This window comes from the organism of the source record quoted next, unplaced genomic scaffold (genome assembly GCF_019419815.1).
Source record: "Pyrus x bretschneideri cultivar Hongxiangsu unplaced genomic scaffold, Pyrus_bretschneideri_v1 Contig12, whole genome shotgun sequence".
NCBI lineage: Eukaryota > Viridiplantae > Streptophyta > Magnoliopsida > Rosales > Rosaceae > Pyrus > Pyrus x bretschneideri.
In genome coordinates, this window is record NW_025999413.1 from 1,927,419 (window position 1) to 1,944,301 (window position 16,883).

At 37.6% G+C, this 16,883-nt stretch overlaps 3 protein-coding genes across 5 annotated transcripts; 2 read left to right on the forward strand and 1 right to left on the reverse strand.

The window, feature by feature from the left end:
• Positions 1 to 1,761: 1,761 nt before the first annotated feature.
• On the forward strand, positions 1,762 to 4,240 carry LOC103936452 (WAT1-related protein At5g40230). 2 transcript variants are annotated; one of them, XM_009346286.3, is made up of 7 exons: positions 1,762 to 2,084; positions 2,168 to 2,230; positions 2,342 to 2,455; positions 2,852 to 3,083; positions 3,417 to 3,575; positions 3,665 to 3,816; positions 3,932 to 4,240. In XM_009346286.3, exons 1-7 carry the CDS (start codon positions 1,885 to 1,887, stop codon positions 4,068 to 4,070), a joined length of 1,059 nt encoding a protein of 352 aa, XP_009344561.2. In that variant the 5' UTR covers positions 1,762 to 1,884; the 3' UTR covers positions 4,071 to 4,240. The 2 variants fall into 2 exon arrangements, with proteins under 2 accessions (XP_009344561.2, XP_048433841.1); XM_048577884.1 differs by having other exon boundaries at positions 1,764 to 2,084; positions 2,168 to 2,240; positions 2,371 to 2,455.
• Positions 4,241 to 6,371: 2,131 nt separating this feature from the next.
• LOC103936449 (WAT1-related protein At3g28050) lies at positions 6,372 to 9,503 on the forward strand. 2 transcript variants are annotated; one of them, XM_009346285.3, is made up of 7 exons: positions 6,373 to 6,597; positions 6,735 to 6,800; positions 7,037 to 7,150; positions 8,052 to 8,298; positions 8,413 to 8,571; positions 8,657 to 8,808; positions 8,955 to 9,503. In XM_009346285.3, exons 1-7 carry the CDS (start codon positions 6,401 to 6,403, stop codon positions 9,109 to 9,111), a joined length of 1,092 nt encoding a protein of 363 aa, XP_009344560.2. In that variant the 5' UTR covers positions 6,373 to 6,400; the 3' UTR covers positions 9,112 to 9,503. The 2 variants fall into 2 exon arrangements, with proteins under 2 accessions (XP_048433840.1, XP_009344560.2); XM_048577883.1 differs by lacking the exon at positions 7,037 to 7,150 and having other exon boundaries at positions 6,372 to 6,597.
• A 243-nt stretch (positions 9,504 to 9,746) lies between these two features.
• LOC103936433 (protease Do-like 9) lies at positions 9,747 to 13,049 on the reverse strand. The gene is made up of 8 exons (XM_009346264.3): positions 12,244 to 13,049; positions 11,795 to 11,994; positions 11,322 to 11,694; positions 10,959 to 11,191; positions 10,695 to 10,790; positions 10,546 to 10,596; positions 10,324 to 10,428; positions 9,747 to 10,212 (listed from the first exon to the last, which is right to left on the reverse strand). The coding sequence occupies exons 1-8, from the start codon at positions 12,674 to 12,676 to the stop codon at positions 10,027 to 10,029; spliced, it is 1,677 nt and encodes a 558-aa protein (XP_009344539.1). The 5' UTR covers positions 12,677 to 13,049; the 3' UTR covers positions 9,747 to 10,026.
• Positions 13,050 to 16,883: the final 3,834 nt, after the last annotated feature.

A 16,883-nucleotide genomic window follows, 5' to 3' on the forward strand; every position in this document is an offset into this window, starting at 1 on the left:
GTTTACAATCTTTGAGGATAGGTTGCGATTAGATTTTTAACGAACGACGCTATGCCACATGGCATTATTTACAACCTAATCCTTTCTTTTTCCTCCATATAACCCACTATCCATCCTAAGAAATCGCACACCAAAATCAAAATCTCTATCATTATTCATAGTTTCTGCTTCCTTCTTACAATGTCTTCTTCAAGGATGTTGTGGGAAATTGATGAGTAAGAAAAAGAATTGTTTAAGTAAGGAGAAGAAATGTTCAATCTCCAGGTGGGCGAAAATGTGATGGAAGAGGAAGAAGATGAGGAGCGTAGAAGGAGAGATGACAAAGCAAGAAGCAAAGAGCCTCACATTCCCGTCGAGTCATCCAAGTTGCGGCTCAGATATGCAGGTCCAGCCGTTCTGTAAATATTGATAGAAGTAGGCAACGATGAGGTACGGATCTTTTAGACGATTATTTTGTCCGTAACAGTGCATTCCTTGAACGGGCGTAGAGTGTAGAGGGGTGTTATTCATGACAACTTATGAACTGACATGCATAACTCTGAATTTAAGACAATCTTTGACAATATTCCAACATTCCCACCAGGTGAATGATTTGTTTTTGTTTTTGGTTTTGGCATCATACCAAGTTTGTGCTTAAAGTATCTACACAATGCAGGAGAAGAAATAATTATAATCAAAGTAACTAATGTAAATTTAGGTATAGTACAAACAAATAAATAATATATTATTACATGATCCGCTAAATTTTCCCCACTTCGAAGATTAGCATTAGCTTGTGCCAAGACGTCTCTTCAAAGACTAAACGATTGGTTGAGTATTCTCCAACGACTGGACATCGATTCTTTGGTTCTTTTCCCACCAATTTTCTCAAGATAATTGGTATGAATAAGACTCCACATTTCTCGCAACTGTATCTCATTACCCGTAATCGGATCAAGAGTAATTTCAACCCAACTAGAACACAACGTAACATCTTCAAAAAGCGTCCAATTTGTACCTGCATCATTAGTCATTTTGTTGGAAACCAATTGGATTGAAACTTTGAGAGAAAGATTAGAATGTGGTTGAAAGTATTTGAGAAAATATGAAATTGTGGTGTAAAGTAGAAGATAATGAGAAGGCATTTATAGAAAAGCAAAATCTTTTTTTTTTTTTTAATTTCTTTTGGATTTTTTTATTAATTTTTTTAACTTAATTAATTTCTACCGTTGGATTAAAAAAAATTTGAAATCCAACCCTCTAGATTGTGCCACGGGCACAACATAACATTTCAGAATTTTTAAATGTTATTTGTTTTTTTTTAATTTATAAAGGCGAATAACGTGGACCGTTGATCTCAAATCCAACGGTTGATATTGTGCCACATCATCTAGCCGTTGGCGGAAGGTTTGATTGTTTTTTTTTTTTGACCGTCGGAAATCCAACGGTCCAAATAAGCTATCCATTGAAATCCAACAGACGACGTCGCGCCACATGCCCCACAATGGTAACAATTCAAAACTCGGTGCTGCGGGCTCTACCGATTGAAAAGTTGTCGATGACGCGCCCCCACGCACATGTGAACGACACGCGCCTGACGTAATTTTTTTTAAATCATGACTAACGTCATCATGATGTTAGCTTGCATCACATGGCCCCAAGACTCTCGGATCACCGATTGGAGCCGGGCCTCTCACTCGGGCCCCCTCAATCCCCACGCACACATGGGCTGGAGCTTGCAGCTCTAGCTATTAGGTTGGAAAAGTCGCCAGTCCAACGGGCTAATTGTCACGGTGGAGTTGCTCTAAGGGATAGGAAAGGTTGGGTTGTTTCCAACCGATCGTCAAGAAGGTCTACTTATAAGGATGTTCTAGTGGAGCAAAACAAAATCATTCTAAGAGAGAGATGGGATGGAGGAGGTGGTTTCAGAAGGATGTTCTGCCGTTCACGGCCATGGTTACGGTGGAGTGCACAAACGTGGGATTAAACGTCCTATTCAAAGCAGCAACCTTAAAAGGTCTAAGCTACTATGTTTTCATCGTCTACTCCAACCTAGTTGCCACTCTTGTCCTCCTCCCTCTGCTTTTCTTGTTTCCAAATCCCAGGTAATAACAGCATCCATCTCTTCACTGCATACCAGATTTACCATGCTCCGATAATTCGAGTCTTCGTTTCGAATTCGATGCAGAACGGGGCTTCCTTCTTTCAACCTCTCTCTCCTCCTCAAAGTTTTCCTCCTCGGACTGATCGGGTATTAATATGTAATTCTGCACATGAAAAGCTATGGTGGTTTTTGATTAATTTTGTGTTTAATTAAGTAATTTAAGTTGGTTATTATGTTTGATTTTGATCAACTAAGCAGGTTTTTGGCTGATTTATGTGGATATATAGGCATAAATTACAGTTCACCAACTCTTGATTCAGCTATGAGCAACCTCACACCGGCGTTTACTTTCATTCTCGCCGTCTTCTTCAGGTTCCATTTTATCTCTTCCCCCTGTACTATGTACATGTCAAACATACATTACGGACTTTGCTTGACTCCTTACTTGTAAGATGTTACTTCTCTGTACATACAAATCATAGTTTGACACGCATGCAAAGTAATTTGTTAAGATTATAGAAGAAAACAAGAATGTACATATATTGTGATTTTTCTGCAAGTAGAAGCGGCTTACAAATATCTTCAACAGTGGTTGTACAATGGACAAGATGCCTCCTATTTGAATGATTAAAACACAAAAAAAATATTATGCTCTATGAAATTTCTTGTGAGGTATAAAGCTATGTGATGTGATGGTGCTGTCTAATATGATATGAGTGGATGGATTTCTTGTACTTTTGTGTATGTCAATTTCTTCTTTAATTTTAGGATGGAGAGTTTAGCTCTGAGAAGTTACAGCACCCAAGCTAAAATCATGGGCACTTTAGTATCAATATCAGGGGCATTGGTAGTGGTTCTTTACAAGGGCCCTACGATTTTATCCACTCCATCTGATCCTAATCCATCTCCAATGTTAAGCACACCACCAACAAATTGGGTAATTGGAGGCCTCCTATGTGCTCTTCAGTATCTTCTCTACTCAACTTGGTATATCCTTCAGGTATATACATATATATGTACAACTAGAGGCCTACTATGTGACCTCGTATTGACTGTTTTGTGACCATGTATGGACCATGTAGCACACTTTTATTGTGGAGCCAAAAATAAGGCAGAAACACTAAACTCTAAACAGTCTATACATATATATGGTCGATGTCTCGTCACAAAACGGTCAATGCGATGGCAATATCTCATCATGCTCCATTAATTTACTCACTTAATCCTTTAATGTTTAGTTATGCTCGCCTAATCTTTTAATGCCTCACTATTGTTGTTTAGAAACAAAGGTGATTAGAAAATTTAGCCTTGATCATTCTGCTGCATATTACAGACCCATGTCATGAAGGCATATCCAGCTGAGATAGTTTTAGTCTTCTTATACAACTTGTGTGGGACAATTATATCAGCACCAGTATGTTTTATAGCAGAAACAAACTTGAGTGCCTGGAGGCTAAGGCCTGATATTGCATTGGTCGCCATTATTTACTCGGTACGTGAGTGAGGACTGTCAGATTCATAGAGCTACTATGCTACTTCAGGAAATGTATAACTCTCAGAACTTTTTCTCCTTTTCTAAAGGGATGCCTTGGTTCTTCCTTCGGTTCGCTTGTTCACACTTGGGCCCTGCACTTGAAGGGGCCTGTCTATATATCGATCTTCAAGCCGTTGTCTATAGCCATTGCTGCTGCTTTGAGTGTCATTTTCCTTGGTGATGCTCTCTCTCTCGGCAGGTACTCTCCCCCCCCCCCTCTCTCTCTCTCTCTCTCTCTCTAGGAAGGAGTGCAAAATGACTCTTTTCGGAGTTAGAATAACAAATATTGCCCTATGATCTTCCTAATTTTGCAGTATTGTTGGAGCTATAATTCTGTCCATGGGGTTTTATGCTGTAATATGGGGTAAATCGAAGGAAGAACAAATGAAACCATTGCCTATTGGTATGGGAAAGGTCCCTCTGTTGGAAAGCTACAAAGTTGAAAATATGTAAAATTATGTGTACAATGAACATTTAGCTGATTAAGGATTGTTAAGTATCACTGCTAGCATTACGATCTAGTGATATTTTTTTCACTTAGTAAGTGGAAGGTTTGGAGTTTGAGTCAATTTGACTCTCATAAATTGCGAGTTCAATATATAATTATCACTTATATAGCTTTACCCAAATTGCCGCCCCTAATATAATAAAACTATGTATTGAGACTCAATAAATGGTAAAACAACTTCCAACTTCCAAGCTTATTCAATTTCTTTAAATCGGCACCACAGATCTTTCCAAAAGTCAACAATTATATTTATCTCAAAATTTGTGAGTTATAAATCACATTTCTTAATCAGTTTTATGAATATCTACCAAAAACCATCATAAAATCTATTTTGACCTTGAATAACTTTAAGACTCAATAATAGATAAAATCGCTTTTCAACGGTTTTGTTCGCTCCATCTAAACGTGATTATTGTTGGTTCGAACTAAAATTAATCTTTGTGAGGACAAAGCTCAATTAGGCCTAAACGTCAAGATAAATGCTAAGGGAATCTTCTCAAAAGTAGGGCTCCTCATGAAATCTCTGTTACCTCACAATTTAACGTCAATTCCTATAACAATTACAAAACATTGTGTCAAAAACATGAGATGACAGAAAATATAAAGACTCACTTTTAAAAAGTCCCTTACCATTTCTCAAACATCAATTCAACCAAGCTGGCATAATGTCATATAATAATTTGATTAAATTTGTCCTGAGCTACATAAACAACTGTGAATTAAGATTGGCCCCCGTCACTCGTCACAAGTTGCCAATAAATGTTGACTCAGAAGCGCTTAACAAGAAGCCAATAAATCGAAGGGGTCCCCTGATTGCACACCATTTTTTGTCCTCTAAAATGAAATGAAAATTTTGCATCATAGAAAACACTAGAACCCCAAATAAATAAAGTTATCTTAAAAGTTCAAAACAGCACGAAACTAGCACAATTGTCCCCCTTCGATTATTGCACGCAATTGAAAAATGATCTTAAAACATACATTATTGGACCATATCATATATTATATAGTTTTTTTTTCAGAAATGGCATCCTATACCATAATCATAGAGATGCCTTTCATACTAGTCATCAAAGCTTTCTTAGGTGCAGATTTAGGCGTAACTAAGATAGTTAGAGCAGTTTGCACTCAAGTTCGAATATGTTCTTCATAGTTTAGACGGTTGAAAAATGTAAAACTTCACATAAAATAATTTATAAAACAAAATAAGCCTTATTTTGAATGATTTTTTACAAATTGGATCGAGAGACAGTTTTTATAAAATCTCACACATAATTACATGCAAATGTGGTTAAGTTGTAGATAATATTAATCTTAATTAGTGATGGATCAATGACCTGCTTCTTTGAAGCTTAATAATGTATAGAACGGGTTGCTTGTTTGAGTTAAGTTGGGACATATATCAATAGGAGGTGGATTGTCTGCCCTTCCATTTCCATATTCTCCCCATGTCCTTCTGTTTGTGTGGTCACGATTAAGCTACATCAATATTTTATATTCCTATTACTTTTTGTTTTATTATTGCTATAAAAAATTAATATAAAATATTGATGTGGCTTAATTGTAACCACACATCACAGGAGGGCATGAAAAAAATATGAAAATAGGAGGACAGACAATCCATTTCTATATCAATACTGACCAAAGAACATTATCAACGATGACAAACAGTGAGCCGCTAATCCGCATATCTAAAACCCTTAACACGGCATTAAATCGGGTTCTTTAACTTGTTTTACCTTTCTGAGATTGCGTGGAATCCAATAATATTTATATATTCATTACTGCACCACCTAGTCATGTAAGCAAAGAGTCATATCATTTCCTTTTCCTATTGTTTTGTATTTTTGTTAGAAAAAGAGGGAAATATGTCATCTTCGGATTTTTTCCTCTAAAGTTCAGGAATTAAGTGATTTGGATCTTTGAAATTTAATCCAACGGTTAAAAATAAAGAAGTTAGTAAAAACCTTTTTAAATTATAATAATTTTTTACTGATGAATCAAATTTTAAACATCCAAATAATTTGATTTCTGAAATTTGAAGGAAAAGATCCGGAAAAAATCTCTTTCCGAAAGAGAGGACCTTAATGGGCCAATCAACCTTCCACATTTCACATCGTTGTCAACCTACAGTTGCCTCCTGTCTTTAAGAAGGATGTAGCTTTGTGATCTCAGATAACACCCGTTATTTATTTAACTTTACCATCTCATCCTCTCTGTTTCCTTCTGAGTTTTATAGAGAGAAACACAGAGAGAGAGCGAAAGAGGAGCATCCATGGCAGCAGTAGGGAGGTCTTGTTACACAGATGTGCTGCCGTTCACGGCGATGGTGACGATGGAGTGCATGAACGTCGGCCTAAACACACTCTTCAAAGCTGCCACTTTAAATGGAATGAGCTACCATGTCTTTGTTGTCTACTCTTACTCTGTTGCTGCCTTTGTTCTCATCCCAGCTCCTTTCGTCTCCCACAGGTTCAAATCTCCTTCCTCGTCTCATAAATTAGAGCAGTTTAGAATACCGTCTTCTCAGTAAACAATATAATTGGTCAAAATTAACAAATTTTTCATCAATTTTTCTAACTTGCATCTCTAATTTTCTTAACTTGCAGATCAAGGGTGCTTCCTCCTCTCAACTTCTCCATAATGTCTAAAGTTCTTCTTCTTGGACTCATAGGGTACAATCATACCAACCCATAAGTTCCCAAAGCGATTTCAGCACACTCTTTTTCCCCTACGTACACCGTTGTTTATTACTGCCGTTTGGATTAAATAAATCAAACGAATGGATGTATGCAAAGGTGTGCAGAAAGAGAAAAATGAGCGTACACAAATCACTTCGCTAAAGTTTTTAGGACTAACTAATTGTTTAACTATTTAGTGCTAAATAATTTGGTGTTCTTGGGTTGGGCAGGAGTTCATCACAGATCATGGGGTACACAGGAATAAACTACAGCTCTCCAACGCTTGCTTCAGCCATCAGCAACCTTGTGCCAGCTTTCACTTTCATCCTCGCCATCATTTTCAGGTCCCTCCTCTCTCCCAAACCCCACGCCACCTATTCCCCACACCACACCACCCCCCCCCCCCCCGCCCCGGGTCATTTACTATTTTACCCTCCAATGATAAAAATCTAGTGACCTAATTTGTGATGTTGCTTTCTGTATAAAAAAGTTGAAGTGACCAGAGAAATTACGTTGCTTTTGGAATTATGATAAGGGAGAGGACGTGTGCCCATCACACTTCCCCTCTTTGTGCTTTTTCCTATTTAAGTTTTCTTTCTCTCGAGTGGGGCAGGCACACCGTGAGATGAATAATTGTTGGTTACTTGAGCTTCTAGTTTTCTTCTATGGTAAATGCAAAAGTTTGGGTGCCGTTACATGATATGTGGTGTTATTAGTAAACGACTTACTTGTTCTCTTCGGGATATTACTGTGACATTTTGGGTTAATAATATGCAAATGTGTCAGTCTCTCTGCACAGGACACTGTATTATTATAAATATACCTTGATGACGGTCCGTACATTGTATGTAAGTTTCTTCTCGTTATATTTATCCAAGCATTAATATAAATTAACGACAAAGTTAATATTTCACAGACCTAGAGTATGGTATTATAATAAAACATACAAGTGACAACATGAATGGATATGTGACAACACATGATAGTGTGACGATCAATCTAATATTTTTGCTCGTTATATTAATAATAAAGTAGGCCTATTGTTGGATTCCGTAACTTTTGGAGTCCTACCATACATAAATGTATATACACTACCGTTTAAGTGATTCATTTGTTAAATCCCCTAAAATTCTTCAGCTCACGTCTAATAGTTGAATTCAGCAACGTAGGTCATAGATTGATGTCTTTTACCATGACAATGATTAACAACTAACTTTTGTTTCTCTCTCCTTTTACCAACCAAAGGCTGGAAAGTGCAGCTCTGAGAAAGAGAAGCAGTCAAGCAAAAATCTTGGGTACAATAGTTTCACTTGCAGGTGCATTTGTGGTGACTCTCTACAAGGGCCCTTCGATTGTGTTTGCTAATCGGTCACAGTCCCTTTCACTCCACCAACCTCTTCTAAACTCTACACCAACAAACCCAAATTGGATAGTTGGTGGCCTTCTGCTAACGGCTGAGTACATATTGGTACCACTTTGGTACATTGTTCAGGTAAATATACAATCGTTCAGTTTCCGACCTTAAACCCTAAATCCTATTCTTACTAAATCCTTCAGTTTCCGGCTTATCGTGATCTTTAATTATAAAGTAGTAATACTTTCACAGGCACAAATCATGAAAGAGTACCCGAATGAGTTAACCGTGATCTTCTTCTACAATGTATGCGTGGTTGCCGTATCTGCAGCGGTTGCCTTGATAACAGAACCGAATTCCAGCGCTTGGAAGTTGCGACCTGATATTGCATTGCTCTCCATACTCTGCTCAGTAAGATACTAATTGTATGGTAAAAAAACAGTGCCTATCTAATGTGACTAGTACACCTTAATCGTATCGATTTTTCTGTGTCTAGGGGCTATTTGGGTCATGTTTGAACAATGCTGTTCACACATGGGTGTTGCGCTTGAAGGGACCTGTCTTTGTGACAATGTTCAAGCCTTTGTCCATGGCCATTGCCGTTGCCATGGGCGTTGCTTTCCTTCGTGACACTCTTTGTCTCGGAAGGTTAGAAAGCATAACTAACCTCTTTTTTTTTCTTTCAGAGGGGTTGTTGACACTCTAATATAGTCATCGTGCATTCCTCTCTCCTTTATCTTTTTCCCCTAGCGAAAGTGCAACTTAATATGTCTTTGTTTTTTGCATTTTTTCAGCCTAGTTGGAGCAACAATAATATCTATTGGGTTTTATACTGTACTCTGGGGAAAAACAAAGGAAGATGCCGGTGAAGAATCTGTAGCTGCTAGCCTGGAATCCCCATCAACCACCCACAAGGCCCCTTTATTGCAAAACTACATAAACGAGAAGTAAATCAAAGATTTGCAAATGTATATATGCATGTATGAAAGTAGAAAACAAGACGTTCGATTGACCATCGACGTCTATTTGCTTACTAGAAATCTTCCATATGATTGTTTGTGCCTGGAGAATTAGCAGACACTGCAGAAGTTGTAGATGCAATGAGGGAATGCCCACCTTCTGGAACACTGCTTGGCTCCTTATAAGTAAGAAGCATTCGACCATTAATTATCAGTCACAATTTGACACTACAGAATCACTTCGTCAAAGCGCGGACAGCAAAATGTCATACACGCCTCAATCTGTGATGGTCTTCTAATCTTTAACATATGTAATTAACTGTAGTATTGCTCTGTTCTACGGATTGTTTCCTGCATGTAAATCGATGTTTGTTCTTGACCGTATATGTGTGATGCACGACAGTGGTGATGAGGAATGAGACCCCTTAAGTTAAATAATCGACGACATTTGTTTATGGATGGAACTCAACTTAACGGCGATTTTCAATCTTGGAAGTCGCCTCATCTCGATGGAGTGGACGTAACAACTAGCTCGAAATCAAACTTTACAAGGTCATCCTAGACTTAGAGACTTGAGGAAGAGCTTGGGAGGGATCTGGACATGATTTGAGAGAGGATACTTTTAAGTTGTATGAAACTTTCTGATGTAATCTTTATTTCATAAAAATAATTTTACAACCCGAAATATGCTATTGTACAAGTGACATTGTTTCCTTTTACCCATAGTATCGCATATTCTCCGACTAAAAGTAAAAGTAAAGAACTCATCCCACAATCTCTCTACTCGGAAATTGGGTCGGGATAAGTTTTATTCATGGTTCCTATAAGAGTATCCTAAAAATCATTTGCGTAAAAAGCTAGAGGTGAAGTGATCTTCTGCGTTTGCTCTTAAATTTTGAATTGAGTCTTAAGGCCAGCAGACAGCCTCTACTTTCTCTAAGATCGTATCTCTAAGGTCATCGGCCATAGAACTTACTTCCTCTAAAGCATTCTCTTTAGTCTTAAGATCATCAGACATGGAAGATGATATGCAATGTGTTGTGAGGATATCCAGTGTCGCTGCCTTGGCAGCTTTTGTTTGCAGAACAACCATCTGCGCAGGAAGTATGCAACTCACAATTCAGCCAACAAAAGAAAAATGCATAGCATGCATGCATATATTCATGTATTTGTGTGTGCGTGGGATAAAGAAACAGAAAAAGACCTGATTATATTCAAGGCCAAACTTTAAGTACTCGTCATCACAATTCTCAACCATGATCACCAAGCTCTTCAGATTCTTCACAGGCATATCATTGAAAGTAAGAACCTGCACATTTCACAGAATAATTACACAAGTGTATAAGATGTTATATCACCGATTCTTTTCACCGTCATTTGCTGCATCAGATAAAGAAAGGAAAAACGGAAAAGCTTAGTCTCTGACCTGATTGTTAACGATGTCCTCATATCCAATATTAATGTCAGCAACAAGTACCTAGCACAATTTTGCACAATGTTAGCCATAAAATCAGGGCAACAAGAACTTATGCTAATATGGAAAAGCATGAGAAAAATAGAATGCGAGAGAGAAACCTGAGAAACAACAACGAGCTGTTCATCAGTAGACTGCGCCATTGCATGTAAATGCTTGTCCAACAGTTTAATTGGAACGTCAAATAAATTTCCAAACTGCAAATAAGTAAACACCGAGGTTAAGATTTAGCATGGTAAACAAATCTATTATGTTCACTTTACAATTAAACCTGGATGCACTAGGCAGAAACTAATGAACACATACATATTACAGTCTTAGAGAGAATGAGCACAGAAGAGAGAGAATTCAAAGCAAGGGCACACCTCAGAACGCAGATATGGAAGGGATACAGCTGTCAAAACAAATCCAGCAACGATATAATAGGAGGGAGGTTTTCCCTCAATGTGTGAAGGGATGAGCTCCTTGTGTTTTGCTAGTTTAATGCTAAACTCAAGTGTCTCCGAGTTTCGAAGAACTTGTACTACGGCATTGTCACCTATGTATTTTTGAGAGACAAGGTAACTGAAACCTATGCGCTCTCCATGCCTGAATGGAACTAAAAAATTGATACAAACTGGTATTACTTCTGAATCATTTCATCTGCCACTCTTCTATAGAGAGTCACCAACGGGGGCATGAAAGCAAAAGTGACATGAAAAGTAAGCAAACACACAGAGAAAGTATACCTGTGCCATCACTAGCAATGTTAACCCCATCAAAACTAAGAATAACATCAGATGGCTTTAGCAGTTGAAATTCTGGAGCTGTAGGTTCCAGCCTTCTAATTCGGATACCCTTTTGATCAGGTCTCATTCCCATTGACATACGAAGATCAGGATTCTCCATCTTTTGCCACTTAATCCCGAGAATTGGAAACCCTGTATATACGCCATTCTTCTCATAATCTCGAATAAAGTGCATAATAACTGGTACAGGTATAACATAGCCTATATTTTCCGCATCTTCGTGTTTGAGGGACTGGAACGCAATTCCCACACATTCTCCCTTATCATTAAAGGCAGGCCCACCAGAGTTTCCAGAGTTGATTGCAGCATCTATCTGCAAAAAAGCATCCCAATGACCCCAAAACACAAGTCAAGACTCGAAATCAGACGGACAAAATTTCATTTTCATGTAAGAGACTATATAAGATAACCACCTGCATTCCCAGAAGCTCAGTAGAGCCATGGACATAAGGCAGTATCTCCATGCGCGACACAACTCCGCTCGTCACGGAGATTGTGTCGCCCCCAATCGGGTACCCAACGACAGTCACGGCATCTTGGAGTGCTGGTAAATCTCCAAACTCCACAGGTGAAATCCCTTCCCAGAACTCATCATCACTCACCGTAAGCATCGCTGAAAGTAAAGCATCAAACTTTAAATTGCAACGCAAAAGAAGAAAAAGAAACAAACTCTAAATTGCAGCAAACTCAAAGAACAACTATGCAATTACAAATGCAAATGTAAAACCGTTGCATACAAAGAAGCATCACCAATTAACGAAAACCCGGAATTAAAATCGACAAAAGATGCAAACTTTAAACTGCATTCACCTCAAGGATTACTATGCAATTACAAAAAGTAATTCTAAAATTGTCTGCATACCGATATCGCATTCGGTTCCAATGGCCAACACGGTGGCCAAGTACTTGGTATCGGAGCCCCGTTTCTTGAGCTTGACCTGGGTATGATGATCCACCGAATGCGCATTGGTCAAAACCCTCCTGCCCCGAATCACAAACCCACTACTGCTGGAGCTGTACTGCTTCTTCCTCTGCCACGGAAGCGAGAAATTCGGCTCCGTGTGGACACAGAACACCTTCACCACCGCGTCCATGGACGGGACAACTCTCCCCACCCTCTCCCACCTCGGCACCGTCATCAGCGGCTCCGAAACGACCGACAAATCTCTCCCACAAGCGCCGTTTTGGTCGGGGAGTCCGAAAGCCGATATCTTGATGGGCTCGGTTGCGCGAGGGAGGGAAACGGCGTCGCTCACGGTGGCCGCGCTGGCGGGACTGATGCGTTGGATATGCATAGTGTTGGATCAAATAGTGGGTTATGTGTTTTGGGATTTTAGTTTTGATTATATAATGAAAAGGCGTGGAATGGGGGTGGTTTGGGTGGTTGGGTGGCGGTGGGTCGTCATAGAAAATGGGTTTTGTTCTTTTGGCCGTTGGAGACTCGCTGGAGTCAACGGCGGCCTTCGTCGAAGCTGCGCGTAAGAAAAACCGAGGGAGGAGTAGAGGACAAGAAAATGAAGGCGGAGGGAAAAGCTTACGCGTCGCAGGAATTACGTTACTGGGTTCACATCGCGGAAAGTGTTCAAAGAGTCTTCAGACTTTCGTTACTGGGTTCACATGGCGGAAAGTGTTCAAAGAGTCTTCAGACTTGTGAGTACAGGACCCGGCTCCTCAGCGCTCCAGTTCCCATACACTCTTGGCTCTCCTATTTTGTGCGGTTACAGTTAAGTGATGTTAATATTTTATATTGATTTTTTTTGTAAAGATAATAAGACAAAAAGCAATAATGAAATAAAATGTTGACGTGACTTAACCGTGACCGTACAAATAAGAGAGGATAGAATTGTATAGGAACTGGGAGGCAAAGAAGCCAGGTCCGTGAGTACAGTTGACCAACAGAGCCTAAACCTTGCGACACGCCGCTGCTGTAATTGTTCTAGTCTCCGAGAGTTGATCTGAATCCGGATCCTCATCGAATACCCATTTGGAATTCATGAATCATATTTATTTATCGTACATTATACTATTAGAAATTATTTTAAATATTTTTATTTAAAATTAAATATAAACAATAAAAACTAATAGTACGATGTACGAATCATCTTCGTTAAAAGAAGATCCTGTTGGGATCTGGTACACCGATAAATTTGAATAATTTCTAAAATCTCGTAGTTTAGATTAAAGCAAATTAGAGTATCTTTCTTAAAGATAGATGTGTTGATAAAAAAAAGTCTTTGTAAACTGCCATTGACCCGTTAAATAATTAAAATTGACTCATTAAACTATTTTTTGACAAATTAGACTTTGAAATATTTGATATCAGCCAATCAATCCATCACTGTCAGATATAAAATTTTATCTATTTTGTCATCAAATTCTATAACGACTTTACCTTTAAAATTGAATTACGTGTTGATTACGTGTCATTATTTGACGAAAAAGTATATAAAATTTCATTGAAGTTGACGATGAGGAATTAATTGGCTAATTCAAATAGTTCAGGCGGTTAACTTACCCAATTCTAGGGCTTGTTTGAAAAAAATGATTGAAAATGCTTTTAGAAAAAAATATTTATATTTTAAAAGAACTTCAAATACTCTTCTAATATTTACTCGTAATTTGATTAAGAATTGGTTTAAAAAATATTTTCAACAAAAACTTTCAATTATTTTACACGCATTTCCAAATGAATCCTAAAAGTTGACAAGTGAAAACCGGTCCCATATGAATACAAAAACAAAGGAAAGGAAAGTCATCTGCAAGTACTTCGAAAGCCGATCATGACAACAAACGACCAATGAATTGCTCCAAGCTTTTACTTTCCACAATGAAATGAAATCTCTCCCTTCCTTTTACGAGTATTCTAAACTTAATCTATGGGGATAGATCCTCTCTTAAGTCTGAAAGACTTGGTCATCATCTATGGGCATAGCCCCTCTCCGAAGTCTTAAGACTTAAGACCTGAGGTCATCAGACGTAGCCGAAGGCATGCAATGTGTAAGGAGGATATCAAGCGTTGCTGCCTTGGCAGTTTTCGTCTCTAGGACAACCATCTGCACCGAGAACAAGGCGATTCAGCCACCAAAAGAAAAGCACAAAGCCTGCATGCACGGGTGGACGGAGAGAGATTAACCTGATTGTATTCAATATTAATGTCAGCAACAAGTACCTACAATAATTTTGAAAAAATGTAAGCCATCTTAGCCATGAAAGTAGAGTAAAAACAACTTAGCCCTAAAACGGAAAGAAATTCAGTGACCCAAAACAAATGGTAATCCAAGGTTCAATATGTTGGTGTAAACTTGCAAGTGCACAAAATAGTCGTAATATAGCGTTTTGCAAACCCAAGTATTGTTCCTACGAGGATTCTAATTCAACCTCCAATTTGATAAACTAAACTGAATCTAATTATATTGAAAGCACGCAAACATGAAAATATAAACCCAAACAACAAACTAGACTCGATGTTCATTAATAATTCAATCAAAGATGTGAAAAGTTTGTTGTGATGATTTTATAAACGAACAAAAACAAAACCTTAAATTAAAACTAAGATTAAAGAGAAGAAAATGTTGTGTTTTAAGGCAAACGATGAAAAGTCTAGAGATTCGGAATCAACCACAAGCAATCTAGTTTAGGTTTCAATGCATTCAACAGATCTTTCGGTTCTTTAGATGATAATTCCCGTATCTAAGTCATTGTCAGGCACATTAGACCATAGTTTTTCTTAAGTGAATGATTCTCTCCAAGTTCAGGCAGAGATCGTATATCCTAACATGTAGTCTATCCTAGTTAAGGCATAAATTTAACAAGTAGGACTCTTTACGCTCTAGAAAACAAGGGAACCAAGTAAATCATTATTCTTTGTCAATCAATAATGTAATTTACCACGCTTAACCACAAGAAGCTAATTGAAGGGAATTTTTATTTAAACTCATCTAACCACTTTCTACCCAACTTAAATTTTAAATATTAATTGTCTATTTTACCCTATTGCATAATTACTATTTAGTACAAAATGAAATTAATAATAAAAATCAAATTTATCAATAGACCCACATACTATAACTAAACCTTAGCATCACTCTTTGTTTATCCTACGTTCATTCAGACTAAAACCCTAATAGCTCTGATAGAGAAAAACAAGTTTTTCTATTGATGGATGGTGATTTTGAAGTTTTTAATCCTCCAACTAAGGTATGACTCGATTTATGGATATTTTGTTTGTTTGCTTCTTCTTTGGATTAAATTTCATACTTTTTATATTATATTGTATTTATTTCTCTATGTCGTTTGTATGCGCCCCAAAACACCAGTGCAAGGACTTTTGATTAGTACTGCAAAGACATAAAACTCGATTCTTGGTGCAAATAAAGATTGCTCAACCTTAACCACGAACTAGCGGGTGGCATATGTCTTGCACCTTTTTTATTCTAAAGAGCTCCAATTTGTTTATTTGTTTATTAATATAGCAGCAAAACACCTAACCCTATGTCACTTCAAAGTTTCTTAAAAAGTTCATGAAAATGCTCAATTTAAAAAGGACTGAACTTGAGCTTGCATAACATTCTCTTGGCAAATTCAAGTCTATGGAATGATCTCTTGGATCCCAAGTCCATGGATGGGTTGTGGTAGCAGAAAGAAAAAAAGCAGCCATGAAAATGCTAGTCCTATACGGCATATGCAATTATAAAGGGGCAAAGGACGCCTCTTTGAAAAAAAATGCTTGCATGTGATGTTTTGCGCATGCACACACTCATCAAACATACATCCATTTTATGTTAGGTGGTCATACAAATTTAATTCTTGGATTGCTGGTTTTTGTTTCTTCATTCATATGTGGTTTACTGAGCTAGTGTGTGCATTTTGCAGATCTAACCATTGCAAGAAATTATTCTCTAGACGCGAGTTTGACCCCATTAAAACTAAACCTGTTGTAATGGGTTGTATGCATTGTTGTTTGATGCTCTAACCCTTTACCGATTGTCATTTGATTGTCTTGACCTTTTTCCAATTGCATTTTAGGTGAAGAGTTTTGATAGAATCACCAGGAATTGCAAATTCAGCCGTGTCAAATCTTTTGTTGTCAATGCCTACAATTTTTTTTTATAAAGATAATGGGTGTAAAGATAATTTTACATTTTGAATTGGGTTTAAGAGGGTAGTTTAGGTAATAAATTTGGGTTTAAAGAGATATTAATTCTTTAATAAAAAACAATATGGATGAAGAGAGTAAGTTGGGTGTAGAAAGAGGTTAAATGGGTTCAAATAAAATTTCCCTTAATTGAATTATATTGCTAGTTCAACCTCAAATTCATCTTTAGATGCAAAGTCCTAAGGTGATCAATCAGAGAACTAAAACAAAAAGTAACAATTCAAAGAGTGATTAAGCATTCATTTGAAAGAAACTAGAAATCCAATGAATAACATTAAAAACATAAACATCCATGCTAGGGCATCATCCTAACCCTAGAAAAAAAAGTTTAGTTACTCATAGAATAC

What these genes read in the sequence shown, in the direction of transcription:
- LOC103936452 (XM_009346286.3), top strand. Translation starts at nt 1,885, where the DNA reads ATGGGATGGAGGAGGTGGTTTCAGAAGGATGTTCTGCCGTTCACGGCC. An exon ending in TTCTTGTTTCCAAATCCCAG is followed by an intron (nt 2,085 to 2,167) that starts GTAATAACAGCA and finishes AATTCGATGCAG; the next exon opens with AACGGGGCTTCCTTCTTTCA. An exon ending in GATGCTCTCTCTCTCGGCAG is followed by an intron (nt 3,817 to 3,931) that starts GTACTCTCCCCC and finishes CTAATTTTGCAG; the next exon opens with TATTGTTGGAGCTATAATTC.
- LOC103936449 (XM_009346285.3), top strand. Translation starts at nt 6,401, where the DNA reads ATGGCAGCAGTAGGGAGGTCTTGTTACACAGATGTGCTGCCGTTCACG. An exon ending in ATCCTCGCCATCATTTTCAG is followed by an intron (nt 7,151 to 8,051) that starts GTCCCTCCTCTC and finishes TACCAACCAAAG; the next exon opens with GCTGGAAAGTGCAGCTCTGA. An exon ending in GACACTCTTTGTCTCGGAAG is followed by an intron (nt 8,809 to 8,954) that starts GTTAGAAAGCAT and finishes GCATTTTTTCAG; the next exon opens with CCTAGTTGGAGCAACAATAA.
- LOC103936433 (XM_009346264.3), bottom strand. Translation starts at nt 12,676, where the DNA reads ATGCATATCCAACGCATCAGTCCCGCCAGCGCGGCCACCGTGAGCGAC. An exon ending in CATTGCTAGTGATGGCACAG is followed by an intron (nt 11,192 to 11,321) that starts GTATACTTTCTC and finishes TCAATTTTTTAG; the next exon opens with TTCCATTCAGGCATGGAGAG. An exon ending in AGCTCGTTGTTGTTTCTCAG is followed by an intron (nt 10,597 to 10,694) that starts GTTTCTCTCTCG and finishes AAATTGTGCTAG; the next exon opens with GTACTTGTTGCTGACATTAA.